At 35.3% G+C, this 25,000-nt stretch overlaps 1 protein-coding gene across 6 annotated transcripts in view; it reads right to left on the reverse strand.

Moving 5' to 3' along the window:
• The window catches only part of plcb4a (phospholipase C, beta 4a), a 128,898-nt gene that overhangs the window by 93,868 nt on the left and 10,030 nt on the right, over positions 1–25,000 (reverse strand). For all 6 annotated transcript variants that reach the window (XR_012393154.1, XR_012393155.1, XR_012393156.1 and 3 more), the window contains 7 exons: positions 20,466–20,546; positions 18,898–18,957; positions 17,311–17,454; positions 11,513–11,592; positions 6,076–6,129; positions 1,424–1,505; positions 974–1,074 (listed from right to left, as the gene is read on the reverse strand). Coding sequence is in view for 1 of the 6 variants with exons in the window: in XM_021467271.3 (XP_021322946.2) it covers positions 974–1,074; positions 1,424–1,505; positions 6,076–6,129; positions 11,513–11,592; positions 17,311–17,454; positions 18,898–18,957; positions 20,466–20,546 (602 nt within the window). In the remaining 5 variants the exon portion in view is untranslated. The remainder of the gene's footprint in view (positions 1–973; positions 1,075–1,423; positions 1,506–6,075; positions 6,130–11,512; positions 11,593–17,310; positions 17,455–18,897; positions 18,958–20,465; positions 20,547–25,000) is intronic.

Below are 25,000 nucleotides of genomic sequence, written 5' to 3' on the forward strand. Positions count from 1 at the left end.
AGAAATGTCTTGAAAAATATCTAGTCAAATATTATTTACTGTCATCATGGCAAAGATAAAATAAATCAGTGACTAGAAATGAGTTATTAAAACTATTATCTTTAGAAATGTGCTAAAAAAAAGTTAAAAAGAAATTGGGGGAAAAATAAACAAGGGGTCTAATAATTTAGGGGGGAGCTAATAATTCTGACTTCAACTGTATGTGATATCATTTTCTAAATATCATATATCAAATATAAATAAACATGATGTATTATTGATATTCAGACAACTTGATTTAGTAATTTAGTAATAAATGCTTGATTTAGCAATTTTTAACAACTGTTTTATATACAGTTTTATACAAAAGTTTGGGCACCCCTGATCATTTTAATAATTGCAGCCATTTAAAAATCGGCAATTATTATTATTATTATTATTATTATTATTATTATTATTATTATTATTATTATTGTGCAGCTAGAGAAAATTTTTTGTATAAAACTGTATTTACATATATATATATATATATATATATATATATATATATATATATATATATATATATATATATATATATATATATATACACATATATATATATATATATATATATATATATATATATATATATATATATATATATATATATATATATATATACATATATATATATATATATATATATATATATATATATACATATATATATATATATATATATATATATATATATATATATATATAYATACAYATATATATATATATATATATATATATATATATATATATATATATATATATATATATATATATATATATATATACATCTTTGTATTAAATATTATTACTATTTACAATCATAAAATCCCTAAAATAAACATTTGTGGGAAAAGAGAAACAACCTCATAACACATTTTGAATCATAAAGCTTAAATTCTATTGCATTTTATTAACCATATATTAAATTCATATAAGTTAATAGGTTGCTTACAATTTCTTGAAAAGTACTTCAATGTCAGTTCTGGGACAGATTTTCTGCGTAAGGCTGTAGAACTTGTCAAAAGTGAAGATCTCGCGCTGGATTTCATCATTCTGTTAAAAGATGAACATGGTCTTATAATCTGAAACAAACCAGCTGGAACAGTTGCAGTTCATTAGCATAACATATTAGTATTGATTATAATCAGCGTAGCGTGCAGTCATATACTCAATACTGCATTGGCATGTGTGTAATTTGACAACATTAAGAGGCTATGGAACCACAAATGTAGCATAAAATCAATGCATAATGTTATGCTGTGCAGAATGCAGTGAATAACAGAATATTCATGCTAAAGGCAAACCAAAGAGAGAGCATACAGTTCTGCTCATGTTGGTTCATATCAATATCCCCATCCTGGATCTCAATGATGAAAGTACATGCAGTAAAAATGTACTGAACCTTTCCACTGGGTAAACCGAGATCCTTCAGCGCCTGGAAAATTCCCTTCTCTGTTTTGCCAGAGGCGAAGGTTCTTGTGATGCTGCAGAAATCAGACACATGCACTAGTTTTTAACACACGCACACACACATACAGATCAGTCTTTTACACGTGTGAATGAACGCCATTAGATCATATGTCAGTATGGATTATATTTATGGATTTCTTTATGTCAAATGCGTTTGTGTGGAATTGTGCTTGTGTATCTTTTGCTATATAACTGCATCAATATACATTATTATCAGTTATTATATTAATATATTTGCTCATTTAATTATTATTGTTGGAGTTACTGTACATATAACAATACAATATGTAAAATAAACTTGTAAAAAAGTATATACATGAGTGTGTGTGTGAGTGTGTGTGTGTGTGTGTGTGTGTACGTGTTTTTGTGACATATCAGGACACAAATCTGTATAATGACATGGGTATGACACAGGTATTACAAAAAGGAGGTGAAATATGAGGACATTGGTGACGTCCTCATTTCTCAAAATGCTTATAAATCCTACAGAATGAGTTTAATCAGAGAGTAAAGCTGCACACAATCTCCTGTGATGGTTGGGTTTAGGGGTGGGGTGGGGTGAGGGCAATATAATATACGGTTTGGGCTGCATAAAATGAATGGAAACCTATGTAATGTCCCCACTTTTCACAAAAACAAACATGTGTGTGTGTGTGTGTGTGTGTGTGTGTGTGTGTGTGTGTGTGTGTGTGTGTGTGTGTGTGTGTGTGTGTGTCTGTCTGTGTGGAAAGACATATATTAAATGCTGTTTTCTTAAAATACTATTTTCATGCAAGTCGGGTTGTGCAATATGACAATATACACTCACTGGCCACTTTATTAGGTACATCTTACTAGTACCGGATTGGACCCATTTTTGCCTTCAGAACTGCTTTGGATGGACGTGGTCAGCAGCAATACTCAGGTAGGCTGTGGCTTTAAGTTGGTACTAATGGACCCAAAATCCCCCACACCACTACACCACCACTGAACCGTTGATACAAGGCAGGATAGATACATGCTTTCATGTTGTTGAGGCCAAATTCTGACCCGACCATCTGAATGTGGCAGCAAAAATAGACTCATCAGACCAGATAACGTTTCTCCAATCTTCTATTGTCCAGTTTTGGTGAGCCTGTGTTAATTGTAGCCTCAGTATCCTGTTCTTAGCAGGAGTGGCACCCGGTGTGGTCTTCTGCTGCTGTAGCTCATCTTCCTGTTGTGTGTTCAGAGATGCTCTTCTGCAGACCTCGGTTGTATCGAATGCTTATTTGAGTTACTGTTGCCTTTCTATCAGCTGGAACCAGTCTGGCCATTCTCCTCTGACCTCTGACATCAACAAGGCATTTATTTGTGCCCACAGAACTGCCAATCACTGGATATTTTCTCTTTTTCAGACCATTCTCTATAAACCCTAGAGATGGTTGTGCATGAACATCCCAGTAGATCAGCAGTTTCTGAAATACTCAGACCAGCCCGTCTGGCACCAACAGCCATGCCACATTCAAAGTCACTTAAATCCCCTTTTTTTTCCCCTATTCTGATGCTCACTTTGAACTGCAGCAGATCGTCTTGGCGATGTCTACATGTCTAAATGCATTGAGTTGCTGCCATGTGATTGGCTGATGTAAAATTTGCGCTAACGAGCAGTTGGACAGGTGTACCTAATAAAGTGGCCGGTAAGTGTACATTGTAGTCTATCATTTCATATTTTACTCTATCGTTTATATCGTGGTGCTGTGAAACACATTGTTTGCTGTAATCCTTTTGCATAATTTAAATAAGCTCAATATTAGATAAAGACAGAAACATAAATAACGTGAAATCTTCATCATGTGAAATCCTGAGAGTCTTGAATTTTGCATTTTATTTAGCGATATTTTATGGTGGGCCTGTACTCATTCATTTTTGAAAAGCGATTTAGATTTCATTAATAGTTATTACATATTTCTACATTCTTAATTAAACATTTGCCCCAAAGTCCTAAAATATGATCATATATAAATTAATAGATCTAATTTACTCTAAACTAGTATACTTTAAAATGTAAACATAATATAACACTCATTCATTCATTTTCCTTCAGCCTAGTTCTTTTAATTATCAGGGATCGCCACAGTGGAATGAACCGCCAACTTATCCAGCATATGTTTTACACGGCAGATGCCCTTCCAGCTGCAACCCAGAACTAGGAAACATACACACTCATTCACAAACACACACAATCAAACACTACAGCCAATTTAGTTTACCCAATTCACCTATAGCGGATATGTTTGAACTTTGGGGGAAACCAGAGCACCCAACACGGGCAGAACATGCAAACTCCACACAGAAATGTCATCTCACCCAGCCGGGACTTAAACCCTCTTGTTGCAAGGCAGGGGTGTCAAACTCAATTCCTGGAGGGCCGAAGCCCTGCACAGTTTAGTTCCAACCCTGCTCCAACACACTTACCTGTAGGTTTCAAACAAGCCTGAAGGACTCAATTAGTTTGATCAGGTGTGTTTAATTAGGGTTGGAACTAAACTGTGCAGAGCTGCGGCCCTCCAGGAACTGAGTTTGACACCTGTGTTGTAAGGCAACAGTGCTAACCACTGAGCCATTATATCACCCATAATATAAAAATAAACAGTAATATAGTAATACTATGTATAATGTACATACATTATTAATTGGCTGAATGTACAGAAGAGGTATGTTACAGTGATATATATCATTATCAGGATATGAGATGACTTGTATTGTCATATGGCCCAGCCCTGCGTGCAGTAATAATACACTGAAAAAAAAGAAAAAAAAAAAACCTGGGTTCACCACAATCCATTTGAGTTGGGACAACATGAAGGAAAAAAGTATATGAACAGCTAGTGTGTCTTTCCATAGCGAGAAACTTCTGCTGAACGGTCAATGTGACTTTGTTTAATTTTACACGGTTCCTAACGCTGTGTTCACACCAGACGCGGAACGCACAGATAAATCGCGATATTTGCGAGTAAATAGCCGCGTGAACATTTGAGTTTACTCGCTTCATTCGTGCATTAAATCCGCTTCATTCGAGGGTCAAATTCACTTCAGAACAGACGCGGATTCGCGTGATGGGCAGGGCTTCTGTCTGCTCGGTGATTCTAGCTTCGTTGCTAAATGGCTAACATGGATTTGATTAAAAAAATAAGTGTTTATGTGCTTTATGAAGGCTGAAAAACAGTGTCGATACGTTTAGAGCCGTGTCTGAGTCCACTAGATCCTTTCAGAGGTGTAGCAGCTCTGTGAGCTCATAAAATCCACCAGAAACTGAACCTGAATGATTGAGGCTTTCAGCGGTGCATCTGACTGAGCCGAGCCCCAGTTTGAAGTACTGTTGTCGGTGTCGGCTGGAGGATTTCCCGTGGGACACCAACAACAGGCGATACGCCACAATCACACCCCCCACAAGAGTAAGCTCCTCATTGGTTAACGCGGCGTGAATGTTCGCTGAAGTTCAGATTTTTTAATTGAGCGATTTGCTCGTCAAACACGCAAAATGCTCAATTTATGCCGCGCCATTCGTGCGTATCACGCTGCAGGATGTCTATTTGCACGTTTGCATTGACTTAACATGTAAATCACTTGCGACTGACGCTTCTTCCGCCATCTGGTGTGAACACAGCATTAGGGTGTTTTCACACCTGCCTTACTTAGTTCGGTTGAATCGAACTAGACTTCGTTTTCCCTCTTGGTGAGGTTTGTTTGGCGGATCAAAAAAGCATATCGAGACCTCCTTAAAGAGGTGGTCTTGTCACGCTTTTTAACAAACCCTGGAGCAGTTAGTTTGTGGTGAGAATATGATCCGAACTATCTGCGGCCGCGCTTCATTCTCGAAATGTATAGTTTGTCTAAAGTGATGTATACAAACTATATAGTATACTATGAGCAGGAATACAATCAGTCAGCGCAGTCGTAGCTCCATTGTAGAAAGCGACATTTTGTTTCTGACGGTTTGTTTACTTGCGGGAGCTCCATTGGCATTTTCCTGCACGTTAATTCTGACCAATCAATAAGCAGTTTAGGAAATGCGTTTAATATCATCTGGCCAGATGATACGAGTGTAATTGAATGACATCCTGAATTAAGAATCAATCTCAATGCATTTAGAAGGTGTCAATAATAATAAAAAAACAATAACAATCTGTATTTAGTTACATTATTCATATTTAAATTATATTTATATATGAATATAACTGTACCTTTGTTGAATAATTATTAATAAAATTAATGTATAAAGTAAGAAAAAAAGCAACTAAATAAACTAAATATTTCAAAAAGTACCAGCATGCCGTTTCTCTTTAGTATCCTAACATTTTTATTCTAAGCAGCACAAACTACTGTCAAATCAGCTTTGCTGTGCTGACGCATCTTTACACAAGTGTGATTTTGTTTTAATCTATTAAACATAATGACATTCAGATTATTAGCAAGTGCATTACAAATGTGTTTCTCAATGTCATGAATAATATTCATTGCAAAACATACCAAGGTGTGATCTAGTAATGTGCAAGTGGCATCTAGCAAATAACACAAGGGTGTAAAAACCTTGCCGTGCATTGATAAAAATGCTGAGATCACCTTCTGACGGGTATTTGTTCATTCACGTTGGTTAAAAATGACAACCGCATCCAACTGCAGAAAAGAAATCATAATATGAGTGAAGAAGAAAAAAGCAGCGAGTCCACCTAAAACATTTGCTGTCTATAGTAGAAATAACACATGTTGTCTAATGCTCAGGGTTCATACAGGTGCATCCTTGAAAATGTGCAGTCCAGGATTGAAAAGTACTTTGATTTTAGCTTAAATCTACTTGAAAATTTCATTGTTGCTGTCAGATTAGTTTTTTAAATAGGTATTAGTAAGTAATTCAAAATAAAAACTCGATATTTTTTGCTTTTGCATAAAAACTAAAATCTCTGAGGTCTCTGATGCGTCTTTAGCGTGATTTTTTATTTATTTTGTTGCTTAAACTTGTTATTTTTGGCTTAAACTTTGCTTAAAAAGAGGGAGAATACAAAATGCATGAAGAATATCGCTTAATGAGTGAACAATGCATCCAATTAGAATAAATATAAATTTAAAATGATTGAAGATGTGAGCAAATGACATTTAAAAGAGTAAATGACAGTAACCCAATATTGGGCTATAGTAGCAAACATCATTGTTGTTCCTTATAGTATACTGTAGCATTCAAATAAGTATCTGGTATAATGTGATGAACTATTGATATGTGTGCAAATATGTAATTTGACACTTTGAAAATGCACCTAGAAAGGGTTTGAAAAGTGCTTATATTTGACTTTGGAAAAGGTTTATATTTACCTTTCTACTTTGAATCCCTCTCTAATGTCTTGCCTTACAGATATTTTTAATAAGTGCTTTACTGTAAAACACAAATTTGGCTTATTTTACAAACTTAATAATGAGAAAAAATTATTTATGAGTGGCACATAAGCTTCTGTTGTTAACTAATCTGAAAAAGGGCTCCTGGCTGAATATTTCCTTGGATATATGACATAAAAATTTTAAATAAAACATTTCCATATGGAGGCTGAGAGAGATTAAAGTGCTGGAAAAAAAAACACATGCAAATAGAAAAACACCAGGAATAGTTCACACAAAAACATAAGATTTCTTGTTATCTTACTGACCCACAGGTCATCCAAGAGGTATGTGATTTTTTTTCTTCAGTAGAAAACTGAAGAGGATTTTGAGTTGAATCTGTGATTCTTGGTGATTGATATAATATCTCCAATCTGTCTCCAGTTTTAAATCCCAGGTTAAAACCTTTCTGTTCAGAATTTATACTAATAGAGATTTTCTGTATTAATACTATGTTTGATTACTCTTCTGTTTTGTTTTTAATAATGTGCCTGTGACATACTGTAAGGTGTCCTTGAGTGCTTTGAAAGGCGCCTATAAAAGGTATTATTATCATTATAATGGTAGTGAATGGTGACAGGTTCATTCACTCATTCATTCATTCATTCATTCATTCATTCATTCATTTTCTTTTTATCTCAGTCTTTATCTTTTTACTCTCTCACTTTATAATCTGGGGTCACCACAGCGGAATGAACCGCCAACTTATCCAGCAAGTTTTTTACGCAGCAGATACCCTTCCAGCCGCAACCCATCTCTGGGAAACATCCAAACACACTTACTCACACTCATACACTACAGACAATTTAGGCCACCCAATTGGTGACAGGTTTATTGGATTAAAAATAAACAGATAAAAATGAGTCCAAATCAGCAAAACGATCACTCTGTGTAAGAGATGAAACATTATTTACAGCATTATTAGTTTTAATCCACAGCCTGGTCTTGGCTTATGTGTGAATGTAGTCGGATTGCTTTTGGTGACAAATGCGCAAGGGTGCTTGCTTGGCAATTGTATGTTGCAAAATATAGTTCAATTTCTTATACAGAGTGTTCTTTTCGCTTCACTAGATCTCAAGGCTGATTTATACTTGTGCATTGTGTCAAGGCTCTTCTGGAACTGGTGCCTTCATACCTATGTTTCCTTCTCCTTAAGTCTAAAAGACAGTATGCCCTACGCTCAAGTGAATCTTATCATTTAACTGTTCCCCGGGTTCGAACTGAAATAGGGAAGTGAGCCTTTAGTCATGCCACCCCCTCAACCTGGAATACTCTTCAGTCTGAACTAAAGATATCTGAGCTCTTCCCAATGACATCGTTTCGCTCTATCTTTTTTTAACAAACAACAACAGTCCATTTCTCAATGTATGTGTTTTTAATGTATTGAAATGTGGTAAAGCTGGAAAACTGAACTGTATATTTATATTCTATTAATTTTCTATTTATTAATATTATTATTACATTTTTTTGTAAATCGTGTGTTGCAGACCTCTTGGCCAGGTCACCTTTGTAAATGAGATCTTGATCTCTATGGGTTTTTTTTTATCTGGTTAAATAAAGAAACATATATTGTGTGATCGGCGTGACCCAAGGTGCCTGCCTTGCGTGTAGCCATGCATTTATTCTTCTGTGCGCTGTTTGGGCCCTATCATACACCCGGCGCAATGTGGCGCAAGGCACAATAGTTGTTTGCTAGTTTCAGCTTGGCACAAGAGTCGTTTTGACGTTGTGCACCACGCTGTTTAAATAGCAAATGCATTTGCGCTCATATGTGCGCATATAGGCGTCCTGGTCTAAAAAGGGAGGCGTGTTGAGGCGCATTGTTGGCGCATTGCTATTTTGGGAAACTATAATAGATTTTTCAATAGACCAAAACAAAGCCGGTCTATTGTCCAGCGCAGAGCAAGTTAGTTATGCGCCTCGCTCACACATACGCAAATATCTTTACAAATGAAAAAGAATTTAAATATTAAGGAAATATATAGGATATAAATATAAAGGATTAAAATATTACAAAACATAATATTTTCTAGCCTACATAAATATAAAAGCCACTGCCTTCATGCCTTCTTCATCTCGGGGGGCTTTATCAGTTCATTCAATTTGCTTTGGTATAAAGTTATCATTATTAGCAGTTTTGTTTATTATATCCATATTTATATTTGTTTTATTAAAAACAAGCTTAGATTTGTCCACCTGCAGGTTTTAGACCATAAGGGGCACAGCATGTGTTTTAGGATATAACTCAGGTTTTTGACCACACTTGGTTATTATTGTTCATTTATTAGTTTGCAGGAAATTAGAACTGAATTTAGAAATAGTTTTGAAACAAATATTTGCGCTTAACAAACGAAAATAATTATTTATAGGCTAATTGATGTCTGTGCGTAAAGGTTTTTCTATCCACTAGAGTGAAAGTGAAAGTAGATAATGAGAGGCCTTATCTCTCACTCTCGCGCTGCAGATGCTCTGTTTAACTGTTTTCTTGCTAGTGAAATGCTCAGTTTTTCCACTTACAAAGTGGTCATGTAAATAGCATAAACTGTAAAATATATGGACGTAGTGTCCGTGACGTCACCCATAGGTTTCTGAAGAGCGCAAAAGAAGCCACAAGTAGGCGCGGCCAACCGTCGCCATTTTGTTCGCGCGTCATCACACCCACGGCGGGATACCAAACAAGGGCAAAGAGGCGGAGAGTGAGCGGAGCTACAGACACCTGTTAGCATTTAGCTTGGACCTGGTTCAGACACACTTTACTTTGGGAGAAACGCTTAATACTTTATCACCTGTGACTCGTTTGTATTCTGTCCACTTGTGCTTTGTTGTACACTATATCAATAAAGTGTTTAGACTTTTAAAAACACTGCTGTAATACATTGAGCCACTAAACATTGTTCTTATGACGTTTCTCAACAGGAGGAAAACGCGAATTACTTCCAAACTCTTCATATATAGTCTGTGTTAGTTAATGTAAGACTATTGATGAAATCCAGCATAACACTGTATGACAACACTTCAGATAACTGTTCTAGAGCCTACAGCTAATCAATTTGTCAGATTCTGAAGTGCATTAAAGCTCTAAATATAAATATAAACGATAAATGATTTTAAATAAAACAAATACATGTATAGAGATGGTATATAAGTATATAACTTTACTCACATGGGAAACGGAGGCCACGTGAATGGTTTGTGAGCACAATTAAGTTCACTCAGCATGCCATGCCATCTAATAATTGTAGGAAACAAGTCCAAAAGGCAGTTGAGTGTGTAAAGCCATATAAAACAACACAGAAATACGATAAATATGCCGAGTTCAGTGGCTAATCTGCAGGATTCAGCTGAGGTGACGTGATGGCGACCAACGAGACCTAGCTGTCACTCAAGTGGCCACGCCCTTAATTATGCAAACTTAATATAACTTAATATAAAGGAAACGGATGAGTTATAAAAAAATTCACCCCCCTAACAGTTGTCATGAAGGGTAATATTAGCCGTATTAACCAAAATCTTTTTTTGTACCAGGCTGTAAACACCTTTTTTTCTGCTGTAAAGTTGGCCATTCTAACAGTGGGATCAATTGAAATTTGCTCTGTTTTGGAGCCAGGAGCGGCCAGGACTAGCGGAATTTCGGATGAATTGCAGTTTTAGTTACTTCCGTATTGGCTTCCTGAGGGAGAGCGGGAGGTTGCCGCTTAGTAAATAGCAAATGCACTTATGGCGTGACGCAACTGGCTCTTAAAAGCAATGGGAGATGAGATTCTGATTGGTTTATTCTCAAAACACACCTATAACTCATTAAGAAAATAATATAATAAATTTATAAAATAATAAATAAATTTCTTCGCGGGTGTTTTGTTTTTTCTGAATGCTACCTTAATGTACAAGTAGCTAAACTGGCTCATTCAGAGGTGGGAATTGGCAGTCAACCAGTTTCCATCTGGAGCTCCCTCACGGGAATCCACACTCGTAAACCCTCACTCCATCGGTCTCACGGCTCTCAGCACCGCCCACACTCGTCACAGCTACCAAGCCGACTAATCAAAGAGCTCGCGCTATGCGATGTTGCAATGTGTAGTTACATTTTTGGATAGGTGAAGCGAAGGATGCGCTTGACCATGCGCTTGCCATGGCTATTGATTTGGGCCCAATTGTATGTTTTTATTTTGAATCTAATAAATCTGTCACCATTCACTACCATCATATCAATCACCAAGCACCAAGGATTCAGCTCAAAAAGTTCTTTAATGTTGTACTAAAGGAATAAAAAGTAACCTGTTGGTGAGTTAATTAACATGAGTAAATTAACAGGATTTTAATTTTAATAAACTCCTTTAAGAAAACATCTATATTGTTTTGACAGCACAAGTGTTGCAAATCCTCACAACACAAAAACAAAAAGAAACTGCGCCACAAATCCTCACAACACAAAAACAAAAAGAAACTGCGCCACAAATCCTCACAGCACATGCACATTTTGGAATAAATTACAAGTCGACTGAAGTTGTATTTTGTTGTCCTTTCACCATTAGCCTACACACCTAGCCGACCTAAATAATTGTTTAAATATTTTTCTTTTCTGCAATTTCTTTGTCACCTTGTTGTAATAATTAATGACGCATGTGAGACTCACTGTTTTCTCAGGCAGGTCATCGGACACACATTATTCGCTCTGGTGTTCTGAATCAATGAGCGCAAGCCGTCTGTCCACTCCTGCAAACATCCATAAGACACGAGGGTATGACTTCAGATGTCATGTAAACATATAAACAAGTAATAAGCTAGTATACAGATAGATTTCTGTTCACAAAGACAAACCAATTCAAACCTTGTCGAGCAAAAAAATACTAATAATAAAAAATGAAATATATTTATTTTACCCCTCCCCACCTCACCCCCCTTGGCATTTTGATACAGTCCGGTCCCCATGCGAACATGCAACCATCTTCATACCCACACCCTGCTCTTCAGTTCGCATGCACCTGTGTTGGCAGGTATGATATGAGAGCTATGCACTATTCATCAAGGATCTCCTGCTGGATCTAATCTCCCTTTATTCAACTTGTTGTCTATATTTAACAACATATTACCCGATTTTGGTCTTTTGAATCTATTACTTGTTCTCAGGTAATGTATTGGCTGTATTATTGTAACCGCGTACACTAATTCTGCATAGCTGACTGATTGATTGCCTTTATTTCCTACATTGCATAAACTTGATGGATGTTATACTTTTATAATGGCCATTATTGATTAATAAAACCGATATTTCAGTGAAAGAGAGGGTATGTTTCATCTTTTCAGTGAAAATGAAAGGAGGCAGTTCTGTTATAGGCTTCGTTTTGTTATAAATATGCATGAAGATGACGCTCATATAAATATGCAGCTACACGATGCCTCAACCTTTTTGGTGTCTGTTATGTTGCTGATATCAAAATGTAAATAGGTAGTTGCTTATATCATGTTTTCAGTTTATTGTTAAGAAAGTCAGACTTGTTTTCAGTGCATGTTGGACTCCGGCAGGGCTGCCCCTTGTCACCAGTTCTGTTCATAATTTTTATAGACAGAATTTCAAGGCGCAGCCTTAGGCTGGAGGGGGTCCGGTTCGGAGACCACAGGATTTCATCTCTGTTATTCGCAGATGATGTTGTTCTGTTGGCTTCATCAAACATGGACCTTCAGCATGCACTGGGGCGGTTTGCTGACGACTGTGATGCGGCTGGGATAAGAATCAGCACCTCCAAGTCTGAGGCCATGGTGCTCCACCGGGAAAAGAGGGTTTGCCATCTCCAGGTTGGAAGAAAAGTCCATACCCCAGGTGGAGGAGTTCAAGTATATTGGGGTTTTGTTCATGAGTGAGGGAAGGATGGAGCGTGAGATTGACAGGTGGAATAGTGCAGCGGCAGCAGTAATGCGGTCGATGTACCGGTCCATTGAGGTGAAGAAGGAGCTGAGCCGAAAGGCAAAGCTCTCGATTTACCGGTCAATCTACGTTCCTACTCTCACCTATGGTCATGAGCTTTGGATCATGACCGAAAGGACAAGATCTCAGATACAAGCGGCCGAAATGAGTTTCCTTCGAAGGGTGGCAGAGCGCACTTTTATGAGGAGCTCTGACACCCGGGAGGAGCTCTGAGTAGAGAGAAGTCAGCTGAGGTAGCTCAAGCATCTGTTTCGGATGCCTCCAAGACGCCTACCTAGGGAGGGGTTCCAGGCATGTCCCACTGGGAAGACCCAGGACATGCTGGAGGGACCATGTCTCTCGGCTGGCCTGGGAACGCCACGGGATCCCCCCGGAGGAGCTGGAGGACGTGTCTAGGAAGAGGGAAGCCTAGGGTTCTCTCCTAAGCCTGTTGCCCCACGATCCAGTCACGGAAAAGCGGCAAAAGATGAATGAATGAATGATGGATGTTAAGAAAGTGAAACAACGTAGTCAGTGTGGTGTGAAAGATGTTATACAGTACACTGTTCCCTTTGAAGATTTACCCGATGTGTCCACTGGAGTTTGTTTTCATATCAAACTTGTGAAGTCTGAGCTTACAAGGAGAGGATGCAAGACTGAACTGTGTGCAGGCTATTTAATATTGAGGAAAAAGCCCCAATCAGAGAGGAGATGGTCAGCAGCCCCGACTCCATTTTCAGATGTCTCCATTTTCCCCATCCAAATTGAGATGGAGCAGCAGCGTTTTCAAACTAAAACGGCCTCTTCAGCATTTCCAAAACGCTCCGCTTTCGGCGCTCAAAAACTCCAGCGTAGTGTAAACGGATGGCGTAACCGTAGCAAAACTTATGCGTTTTAAAATTAAAATGTATTCGCGTAAACGGGGCCTTAGGAATCAAACCCACAACTTAGCATTGCATCTGTGCATATACTCACGGTATCAGCTTCATTTATAATGATGTTTTGGAGCTTTTACAGAGCCTGCAACTCGTTTCACTCTATAAAAAAAGGCTTATTCACCCTGAAAGAAAGTAGATAAGTAAATAATAACAGAAGGTTTATTATTGAGTGAACTAACCCTTCAAGATGAAACACTGAGTATAAACCCATAAAACTAATGGAGACAGAACAGTTGCATGATTGATTGATTCAGTGGAAGGTTTGCTGTAAACATGTTATTCTTTGTCAGTCTTTTATGAGGGTCTATTTTTACAAAAGATTCCGGGACATAAAAGATGCCACTTCTAATGCTCTCCTAATGCAAACACTCCTGCTTCCCGGAAATCTAATAATGAATCAAGCACATGTTTCAGACAAAACAAGGGGGCTGAGACCAGCTGAGAGCCCCCAAACAGCATCTGTGTGCAAGTTCAACACAAGTGCACACGTCCCCGGGGTCACCAACGGGCCCTCGAGATGAGTACAAGACATAAGCAGGAACACATATATATATACGCACACATGCACTCACACATACACGCATATATACACATGCATACACAAACATACATACACATGCATGCGCTGAGCGCTCACACAAACGCATACAGTACATGCAGACACAAACATACATACACACCAACCAACACCACGCAAACATGCTCACACTCACACAAACAAACAAACACATGCACACACACACAAACAGATGTCAGAAGCTTAAATTAGATGGGAGTTTGATGAACTTCCTTCAGCTTAAATGTTTTGGGGAAATGTTGAATCTTCGGTCAGTTTAACAAACTTTTTTGTTTACATTTTACATTTCTGTTAAATTAGTTAATGTGTGTATTAACATCTATCAACAAAAAATAAATTGCACAGCATTTATTAAACAATATTAATTTAAACATGCCTGAAAACATGCCATCTACATATATATATATATATATATATATATATATATATATATATATATATATATATATATATATATATATATATATATATATATATATATATATATATATATATATATATATATATATATTTATACAGTATATATATATATATATATATATATATATATATATATATATATATATATATATATATATATATATACAGTATATATTTTTTTTGAAAATGAATATTTTTTATCCATTTCTCAGTGAATTTGGGTAATATATATTGGTGCATTTAAAGAAAACATATTTATTAAACAGATATATTTATTAAATTGATGTAAAATATTGAAAAAAATTACAAACTACAACATTTCAACAAAAGTTTATATATTTTTTTTGTTTCTCTCGACTTTTGCTATTTTGAAAAAAAATATCTGTATTATTTTCACATAACATATAAAGTTGGGCTACTAATTTTATAACCATTATTGAAAGGTGTTTTGTTAGATTAGTTTAAGATTTTGCTTCAGTACTGACTAAACTAATGTATATGCACAACTATAATATTGTAAATCTTCCTATAGAAAATATTAAATAAGAGATTTGTGGGAAGTTGAAGTCAGAATTATTACCCCCCCTGAATTATTTGACCACTTATTTATTTTTTCTCCAATTTCTGTTTAACGGTAAGAAGATTTTTTCAGCATATTTCTAATCATAATAGTTTTAATAACTCATTTCTAATAACTGATTTATTTTATCTTTGCCATGATGACAGTAAATAATATTTGACTAGATATTGTTCAAGACACTTCTATACAGTTTAAAGTGACATTTAAAGGCTTAACTAGGTTAATTAGTTTACTTAGGCAAGTTAGGGTAATTAGGCAAGTTATTGTAACAGTGGTTTGCTCTGTAGACTATCAGAAAAAATATTGCTAAAATGGGCTAATAAATTTTTTCCCTAAAAAGGTGTTTAAAAAGTTTAAAACTGCTTTTATTCTAGCCGAAATCAAAAAACAAATAAGACTTTCTCCAGTAGAAAGAATATTCTCAGACATACTGTGAAAATGTCCTTGCTCTGTTAAACATAATTTAGAAAATATTTAAAAAAGAAGAGGAAAATAATTTGAAGAGGGCTAATAATTTTGATTTCAACTGTATATGTATATATATTTCTTTTTATGCAACAGTTCTGTCTGGTTCTCGAATCTGATTGGCTGATAGCCATGTAATATTCTGCAATATCAGCACTCGTACAGCCTCACCATTCTGTATTACTTCACCCGTATAGAGTGACAGCAGATCAATAAACACACTACAGTTTGACAAATATTGCTGCTGTTGGGCAACATAATGCTCTGTTTAGATAATAATAATAATAATAAACTATTTTTAAATAGCACCTTTAAAAATAACATCTCCATATAAAATGTGCAGCAGTAAAAGACACATACCAGGATGAATGCAAAAAAGTAATGATACAAATAATTAAAAACTCGTTGCATAATAATAATAGTAATAAAATCTAATACAAATCTAATAAAATCAAATGTAAGCTACCTTACAAAAGTAAGTTTTAAGAGATGATTTATAAATACTAAGGGATTCAGCATTGCGAATATCAGAGGGTAAAGATTTCCAAAATCAAGGTGCCAATAAAGACAATGCCCAGTCTACCAGAGATTTAGCCGCGTCGACTAAACAGTTAAATGACCAGAATCAAACAAGCGTAAAGCATGTTTATTTTTGCTTTCACATGCATATCTTTGAATGTATGCATTCTTGTGTTTTTAAATTAATATTATTAATATTACCCAAGTAAGAAAATGCATATATATTTATGTGTGTGTATGTATGTTTGTGTGTGCATGTACAGTTGAAGTCAGAATTATTAGCTCCCTTTGAATTTTTTTTCTTTTTTAAATATTTCCCAAATCATGTTTAACAGGGCAAGGAAATTTTCACAGCATGTCTGATAATATTTTGTCTTCTAGAGAAAGTCTTATTTGTTTTATTTCAGCTAGAATAAAAGCAGCTATTAATTTTTTAAACACCATTTTAAAGTTAATATTATTAGCCCCTTTAAGTAGTTGTTTTTTTTCTGATAGTCTACAGAACAAAACATCGTTATACAATAACTTGCCTAATTACCTTAACCTACCTAGGTAAACTAATTAACCTAGTTAAGCCTTTAAAGCTGTATAGAAGTGTCTTGAAAAATATCTAGTCAAATATTACTTACTGTCATCATAGCAAAGATAAAATAAACCAGTTATTAGAAATGAGTTATTAAAACCATTATGTTTAGAAATGTGTTGAAGAAATCTGCTCTCCACTAAACAGAAATTGGGGAAAAAAAATAAACAGAGGGGGGCTTATAATTCTGACTTCAACTGTACATGTATACTCGTACGTATGCATGTGTGTGTGCATGTTTGTGCATTTGTGGTGTTAAATTCTAAGCCCATTTAAGACCAATAAAATGTATAGTTTATAGTTATACAACAAAACTGCATATTTAAAAAAAACTAAACAAAATATAACATATAACAAAAAAAAAAAAAACTCTTTGAACGAACAGATTAATCAAAAGCAATGATGGTTGCACGTTTTCCTCCAGAGCTCTGAGAATGGCAGTGTTACCTTAGCAGTTGTGGGGTTTTGTGTGACCATGTACATGAAGCTCAGGTTGACCAGATCTGTGCCGCTGCATATGCAAATGATTCTGTCCTCCAGGTTACTTTCACACTTTCCTGAAGCCTCCAGTGCACAGAGAACCTTTGGGTCCTGCGGAAACACAAATACATGCCCTCAAATCAATCACAAACACAACTGATATTACTAATGTGCAGTTTTGCTTGATGTACAAAACAAGATATGCAACACAAACATGCTGGAATTCAATATGAATAATATAAGACATGCACTTATTATAATGTTTATTTATTTATTGATTTTTTTTTTTATTATTTATTTGTGTGCTAGGAAAACATTAAATCACAATTAATCTCATCCAAAATAAAAGTTTGTTTTGACATAACACACACACACACACATGTATACAGTGCATGCGGAAAGTGTTGATAGCGCTTCACCTTTTCCACTTTTTTATGTTAACGCCTTATTCAGAAATGGATTCAATTCATTTATTTCCTCAAATTTCTACACACAATACCTCATAATGACAATATAAAAAAAGAGTTTTTGAAATTGCTGCAAATTTATTAAAAATAAAAAAGCTGAAAAATCACATGTACATCAGTATTCACAGCCTTTGCCGTGAAGCTAACACCATCCCTACAGTGAAGCATGGTGGTGGCTGCATCATGCTGTGGGGATGTGTTTCAGCAGCAGGAACTGGAAGACTAGTCAGGATAGAGGGAAAGATGAATGCAGCAATGTACAGAGACATCCTGAATGAAAACCTGCTTCGGAGTGCTCTTGACCTCAGACAGGGGTGACGGTTCATCTTCCAGCAGGACAATGACCCAAAGCACACCGCCAAAATATCAATGGAGTGGCTTCACACAACTCTGTGAATGTTCTTGAGTGGCCCAGCCAGAGTCCAGGCCTAAATCCTATTGAGCATCTCTGGAAAGATCTGGCTGTACACCATCGCTTCCCTTCAACCTGATAGAGCTTAAAAGGTACTGCAAAGAGGAATGGGCATACATTCCCAAAGACAGGTGTGCTACGCTTGTGGCTGGTATCTCATCTGTAATCATTAGTAAGCCAATCAGATTATTCCAAACCTACAATAAATAGCCCGTCTAGCATTATTCCTTTATCTTCGTTTTGGAATAATCTCCCCATCCACCCTATCTCCCCCTTTTCCTCCTTTACCAGGGGGAGCTCTTGAGAACTACCTGATGTTGGACCCCCTGACCAGGCGGGAGCCCTGGGCTCAATTATCTCCGAGCTCAGGGTTCTCTCAGCATGCCAAACCTGCTGTTATTATGAAGCATGTGAACTCTTGAAATATAAATACTTTTGCAAATATATGCATGCATGTGTGTACTTTTTTTTATACATAATAAATATACAAAGTACACATAAGTTTTTGCCCAGCACTAATTCCTTCCTTCCTTCCTTCTTTTCTTCCTTCTTTTCTTCCTTCCTTCCTTCCTTCCTTCCTTCCTTCCTTCCTTCCTTCATTCATTCATTCAATCATTAATTCGTCTTTAATGTCTTAATATTAGGTAAGTAAATTAAAGTTTGATGTTATTTTACCTTTAGTGCACTGGCATCACGTATACTGTTGATCAGCGAAAACTCCAAAACTTGACCCTCCTAGGAAAAAGATATGATGCCAATCACGATTATAATGAACAGAGCTGTGGAACATTTCACTTTTGCAGATGCATCACAGTGCTAATGTAAAAACATTGCATACAATCAAATCATATTTTTTGGATGGCTAGATGGATGGATTAATATAACTGAGTCTGCCTATAATACATAGTAATATGATTTGAAGTACCTATATTTTATTATATTTTTTATTCTTCAATGATTTTTTTTATTTGATTTCTAGCCACTTTCAGGTTCCTCTTGGTTCTATATTTATGGTTGTTTTATGTGAATGTATATTTTAGTAAATACTTGGTTTTGCGAGCAATAAATGCTTTGCAGTGCTTATTTGTTGTCCTGTGTTTCTCTTGTAACCTTATCCTTAGCTTAGTCTTTTGGTCATCTCAATGTCACTACTTTTATAAAATTACTAAACACATTTCCATCGATATTCACAACAATTAGCAGTGTCTGATAAAAAATTTTTGTGAATGCTATATGTTGTTCATCTGAGGTTTACAAGACCTGCCAAAGATCAGATCCTTTATACAATTGAAGTCAGAATTATTATAGCTTTCCTGAATTCATGGAAGGAATATTTGTGTGTGTGTGTGTATGTGTGTTTGTGGGTTTGCAATAATATTAAAATGCAATGCAATTACTGTTAAATCAGCAATCAGCAAAAAATCCAGTTCAGGTACTAAAACTAAATTATGCATTTTTCTTAATTACAAAAGTATTAATAAATCAACAACATATATATATATATATATATATATATATATATATATATATATATATATATATATATACACATATTCAACTGTATTTATTTATCTACCTATCTATCTATCTATCTATCTATCTATCTATCTATATATATATATATATATATATATATATATATATATATATATATATATATATATATATATATATATATATATTCAACTGCATTTATTTATCTATATATATATATATATATATATCTATATATATATATATATATATATATATATATATATATATATATATATATATATATATATATATATATATAGATAAATAAATACAGTTGAAGTCAGAATTATTAGCCCCCCTGAATTATTAGCCCGCTTGTTTATTTTTTCCCCAATTTCTGTTTAACGGAGAGAAGATTTCTTCACATTTCTAAACATATTAGTTTTAATAACTCATTACTAATAACTGATTTATTTTATCTTTGACATGATGACAGCACATAATATTTGACTGAATATTTTTTAAGATACTAGTATTCAGCTTGAAATGACTTTTAAAGGCTTACCTAGTTTAATTAGGTAAGCTAGGGTAATTAGGCAAGTCATTATATAAGGGGGCTAATAATATTGACCTTAAAATGATTTTAAAAAATACAACTTTTATTCTGGCCTAAATAAAACAAATAAGGTTTTCTCCAGAAATTCTGATATAGAAAAATTGGATAGGGTGTTCAAACTTTTTACATGACTGTCCTTCTCAAGTCATACCTTTCCTTCGCTTTTCCATGTCAGGAAGAATCCAGACTCGTCTACTTTGAAGAAACAGTTCGATTCAAAGACCAAAGGATCCTGCAAAACAGCAGAAATAAAGGCTAAATACACTCAGCTCTGAGTCAACTGTAAGTAAGCCTCATTAAAAACATGCCTTAACAACATTACCAGCCCCTGATGTGCATGGTATTGTGATATTTACAGGACTTCATAATCTTCTTTTTATAAACAGCTCATTTTATTAAGGGAACACTCCACTTTTTATTAGAAAATAGGCACATTTTACAACTTAAAGATTTAAAGAGTTGAGTTTTACCATTGCTGAATCCATTTAGACAAACTCTGAGTCTGGCAGGAGCACTTTCAGCTTATATTGACATAGATAATTAACATTAGACCATTGTGACTCAGTGGCGCAGTAGGTAGTGCTGTCGCCTCACAGCAAGAAGGTTGCTGATTCGAGCCTTGGCTGAGTCAGTTGGCGTTTCTGTGTGGAGTTTGCATGTTCTCCCCGCAATCGCATGGGTTTCGTCCGGGTGCTCTGGTTTCCCTTACAGTCCAAAGACATGCGGTACAGGTGAATTGGGTAGGCTAAACTGTCCGTAGTGTAAGAGTGTCAATGAGTGTGTATGGATGATTCTCAGAGATGGGTTGCAGCTGGAAGGGCATCCGCTGCGTAAGGCATGTACATTGGCGGTTCATTCCACTGTGGCGACCCCAGTATAATAAAGGGACTAAGGCGAAAAGAAAATAAATAAATAAATTTAACATGGATGTATAAATGAATATCATCAATAATTTCAATACCTTTATTTTTAGATAAAGACTGTAACAGTGAAATCATAACATGAAAATCATAGAAATAATAACATACGAGAATATATGCATACTCAAATATACATGCAGGCCCAGATTGGCTAATTGGGAGGACCGGGAGAATTCGCGGTGAGCTGGTCCATTTTTTGGCTGCGAGGGCCAGTGTCCATAGCTGCTTGCACTCTCAGCAGGCAAGGCAAGGCAAGGCCTTTATTTATAGAGCACAATTTTATACAACCATAGTTGATCCAAAGTGCTTTACAATGAAATAAAATATTTAATAAAATAAAATAAAACTTGTACTAAAAATATAAGAAAAGGAAATATATATGTATAGATGTAAAACTAAAGTACAGATAGCATCTCACTCAAAAATTACCAAAAAGTTTTTCAATTTAAAGTCACCTTGATTATTAAGTCACAATAAGAGTATAGCTTCTAACTTTTACAGTGTTTTAGGACATAAGAGCAAGTAATAAAATATAGGCTATATTTTGTTGCGCTCAGTAGCTATCCACTAATAAAGCTCTGCATTTAAAATTTTATTTTCACCTTTTACCACATCATATAAAACATAAACACTTGTTTGAGGACACAGAACACATTTAGTTTTTTGCAGTTTTCCCCGATGCGTTTGTAAAGCGGCGCTGCGCAGGACTGGATGACAAAAGAGAAGGTAGTTTCTGCATTCACTCACCCAAAAAATGCTCATTTTGCACGATTTGATTAATATCATAGTATCCAAATATTTTATAAATAATATTTCAAAACTACTCCAGTGTCTAAAATCTTTTTTTTTTTTTTTCAGATAGGCTTTTGTAAAGTAAAGGTTTAAAATGGCTTGAAATGTTTTAATTTATTTGTATCGTATATACCTACATTGTTATGGCTTTTGTTTGTTTTATATTGGTTTATTTATTTAATGCGATTTTATTATATCCGATATTTGTAATTCTTTAAAAGATTTCAATAAAGCTCAGGCTATTTTATCAATATGACACTACTGAGTCTACAAAAGTGGACACGTCATTTGTAAAGTTTTATGTCTTTCTGTTGTATTCTTATTTTGTATTATCTCCAAAATAAACAAAGACATAAAGAAATGTGTGCTCACACACATGCAGGCATCTAAACGTGCACGTATTATGCACAAACACACCTTTTAAACTTGACAAAAACTCTCGACAACCTTTACTGACAGCCGTGTCTTTAATATGGTGTAAAGATTATAATGCGTTATTGAAACACAGAGGAGAAAGAAAAGAAATGTCACTTATAAGTTACAACTACTTTATTATTTAATGCAACAGCCTTACATTTAAAAGGGAAACATAAGGGCGATCATAAGCAAAAAGACACCTAGCCTAGCCTATAAGGTGTTTTATGGAATGGGCTATCTTAAACTGACCAGGTATATGTTTTCTTTCTTTCATTTATTTATTTATTTGTTTGTTTGTTTGTTTGTTTGGTGCGTGTACTCGTGTGCGATCGGAAAACTGATGTAATAGCAGCATGCCGTCTTTACCAGACAAGGACAAAGTCCACCTCTCCATTCACTACGCTCCGAAGCCCCAGCTGACCTTCTTTGACCCAAGGCAGTGGTTCTCAAACTTTGGCACTTGTACCACTAGTGGTACTTGGGCTTCCTTCTAGTGGTATGCGGAGGAATCAAATATGTCATGAGTTTTCTTGTCGGCTTAGTCCCTTTATTAATCCGGGGACACCACAGCGGAATGAACCGCCAACTTATCCAGCAGATTTTTATGCAGCGGATGCCCTTCCAGCCGCAACCCATCTCTGGGAAAATATCATATGTACATGCTACATATATTTAAAAAGTTATCAAAAATGATTTATATATGGATATGATGACTTATAGCCTATATTATAAGGTCCAAGCAACATCCACGGGTTTTGATAAATAGGCTACCACTATATGTTATTACTTTACTTTTAATTACAGTAGCTTTTTTATTTTTTTACTTTTAAAGAACAGTAGCTTACCATTTTTAACTTTTAAAAGCACATTTTTAGATAAACGTTGACATTTTATTTATTAATTTATTTTCTTTTTACATATAAGCACAGTACAGTGTTAATGTTCAAAGTATTTATAATGTTTAAAGTGGCTGATAATAATAAATATTCTTAATAATAGGAATTAATTTGCCACGTTTTTGAACTTTACAGAGATGCAGCTTCTTTACTGGGCCTACTGTGCTTACTGTATTTCAATACTGCTCGTCATGGTGGTACTTGGAGAGACATTTTTTTCTGAGGAGAAACACTGGCCCAAGGTATTCGGCGGGCCAAAAAAAGCCGGCCGCTGGCCCCGAGGAAGCCTTGCTTTGGCCCGATCAGGCCCTGCAAGTGACAGTGGAAATGCGACTTGCCCTGGCTCGCTCGCTGTAGGCGTGATAGTGGAAACGCAGCTATTTTTAAGTGACATGCTAATGGTCTAATCCGATTCAATGATCTATGCTAATCTAAACTAAAAGTTCTTCTTTCAAAACACTGTGCCGGCCAGGCGAGCAACTGACCCAGGCTTTACAACACATTTCAAGATGGCTTGAACGGTCTCATTTAACGTTGAATGTCAAGAAAACAGTTTCTATGTGTTTTTCTATAAGAAATAGGCCTGTACGGGATACGTTTGAGGTGCTGGTTATTAAAGAAGTGAAAGAATTTAAGTATTTTGGCATAACTCTCGACATTAATTTAAAATTTGATAGTCATGTTAAAAATTTGAGTAAGAAAGTTAAGCCAAGTCTAAACTGTTGTCGTTTTGTTAGAAGGTTTTTAACATTTCACACTGCAAAATTATACATGCACACAATGATATACTCTCACTTGACGTATTACATCTTGGTCACAAGCCTATTTAACAACATTGAAGCCTATTGACTCAATATATAAACAAGCAGTTAAAATTATGGACTTAAAGCCTATGCGATGGCATCATTGTGATGTTTTATGTAAACATAACCTTTTTAGTTTTGATAGTTTTATTCAATTTAGTTATCTTAAATTGGTTTTTAAATGTTTAAATAATCATGTTCCAATCCTGTTTTCTGAGCTAATCAATCGGCATCAAACCTCCCACAGAGTTACACGGGCAACTGCTAATGGTGACTGTCTAGTGCCGAAGTGTAAAACCTCAATTGATCAATCTGTCTTCTCTGTAAAGGGAGCCAAACTGTTGAATGATTTACCGGTTAGCTTAAAATCAGAAAGTAAGATAAATATATTTAGTAGTGTGCTTAAAAACTGGTTAAAAACAAAACAGCAGTGTTTGCACAAATACTGTACTGTTAGTTGGTTGGTTGGATCATGTCGCCTTTGCTTTTGCCTGCAGTAATTTTATGTAAAGAATTATAATGTTGTGTATATGTATTTATTATATTTCCATTTTGTCATTTTTTAAGCCTCCTGTGGACAGGTGTTGGGAATTAGCAAGTTTGCTAAAACACTTAAACAAATGCATTTGGTTGTCTAGTGTAATTGTGATGTCCATGTCAAATAAAATTTCTACTACTACAGATCCAGAGACTGGCTGAAGGGATCTCCGGATCTGAAAAAAAAGGTAAAACTAAACTATTTAACTAAAATTTAAGTTGTAAAACGAGCCTATTCTCCAAAAAAAAAATGTGGAGTGTTCCTTTAAGACTAAGAGAAACTAGTAGTATTTGTGTCAATTAGGAACTTTCCATTTATCG

This window comes from Danio rerio, chromosome 17, assembly GCF_049306965.1.
Source record: "Danio rerio strain Tuebingen ecotype United States chromosome 17, GRCz12tu, whole genome shotgun sequence".
Taxonomy (NCBI): domain Eukaryota; kingdom Metazoa; phylum Chordata; class Actinopteri; order Cypriniformes; family Danionidae; genus Danio; species Danio rerio.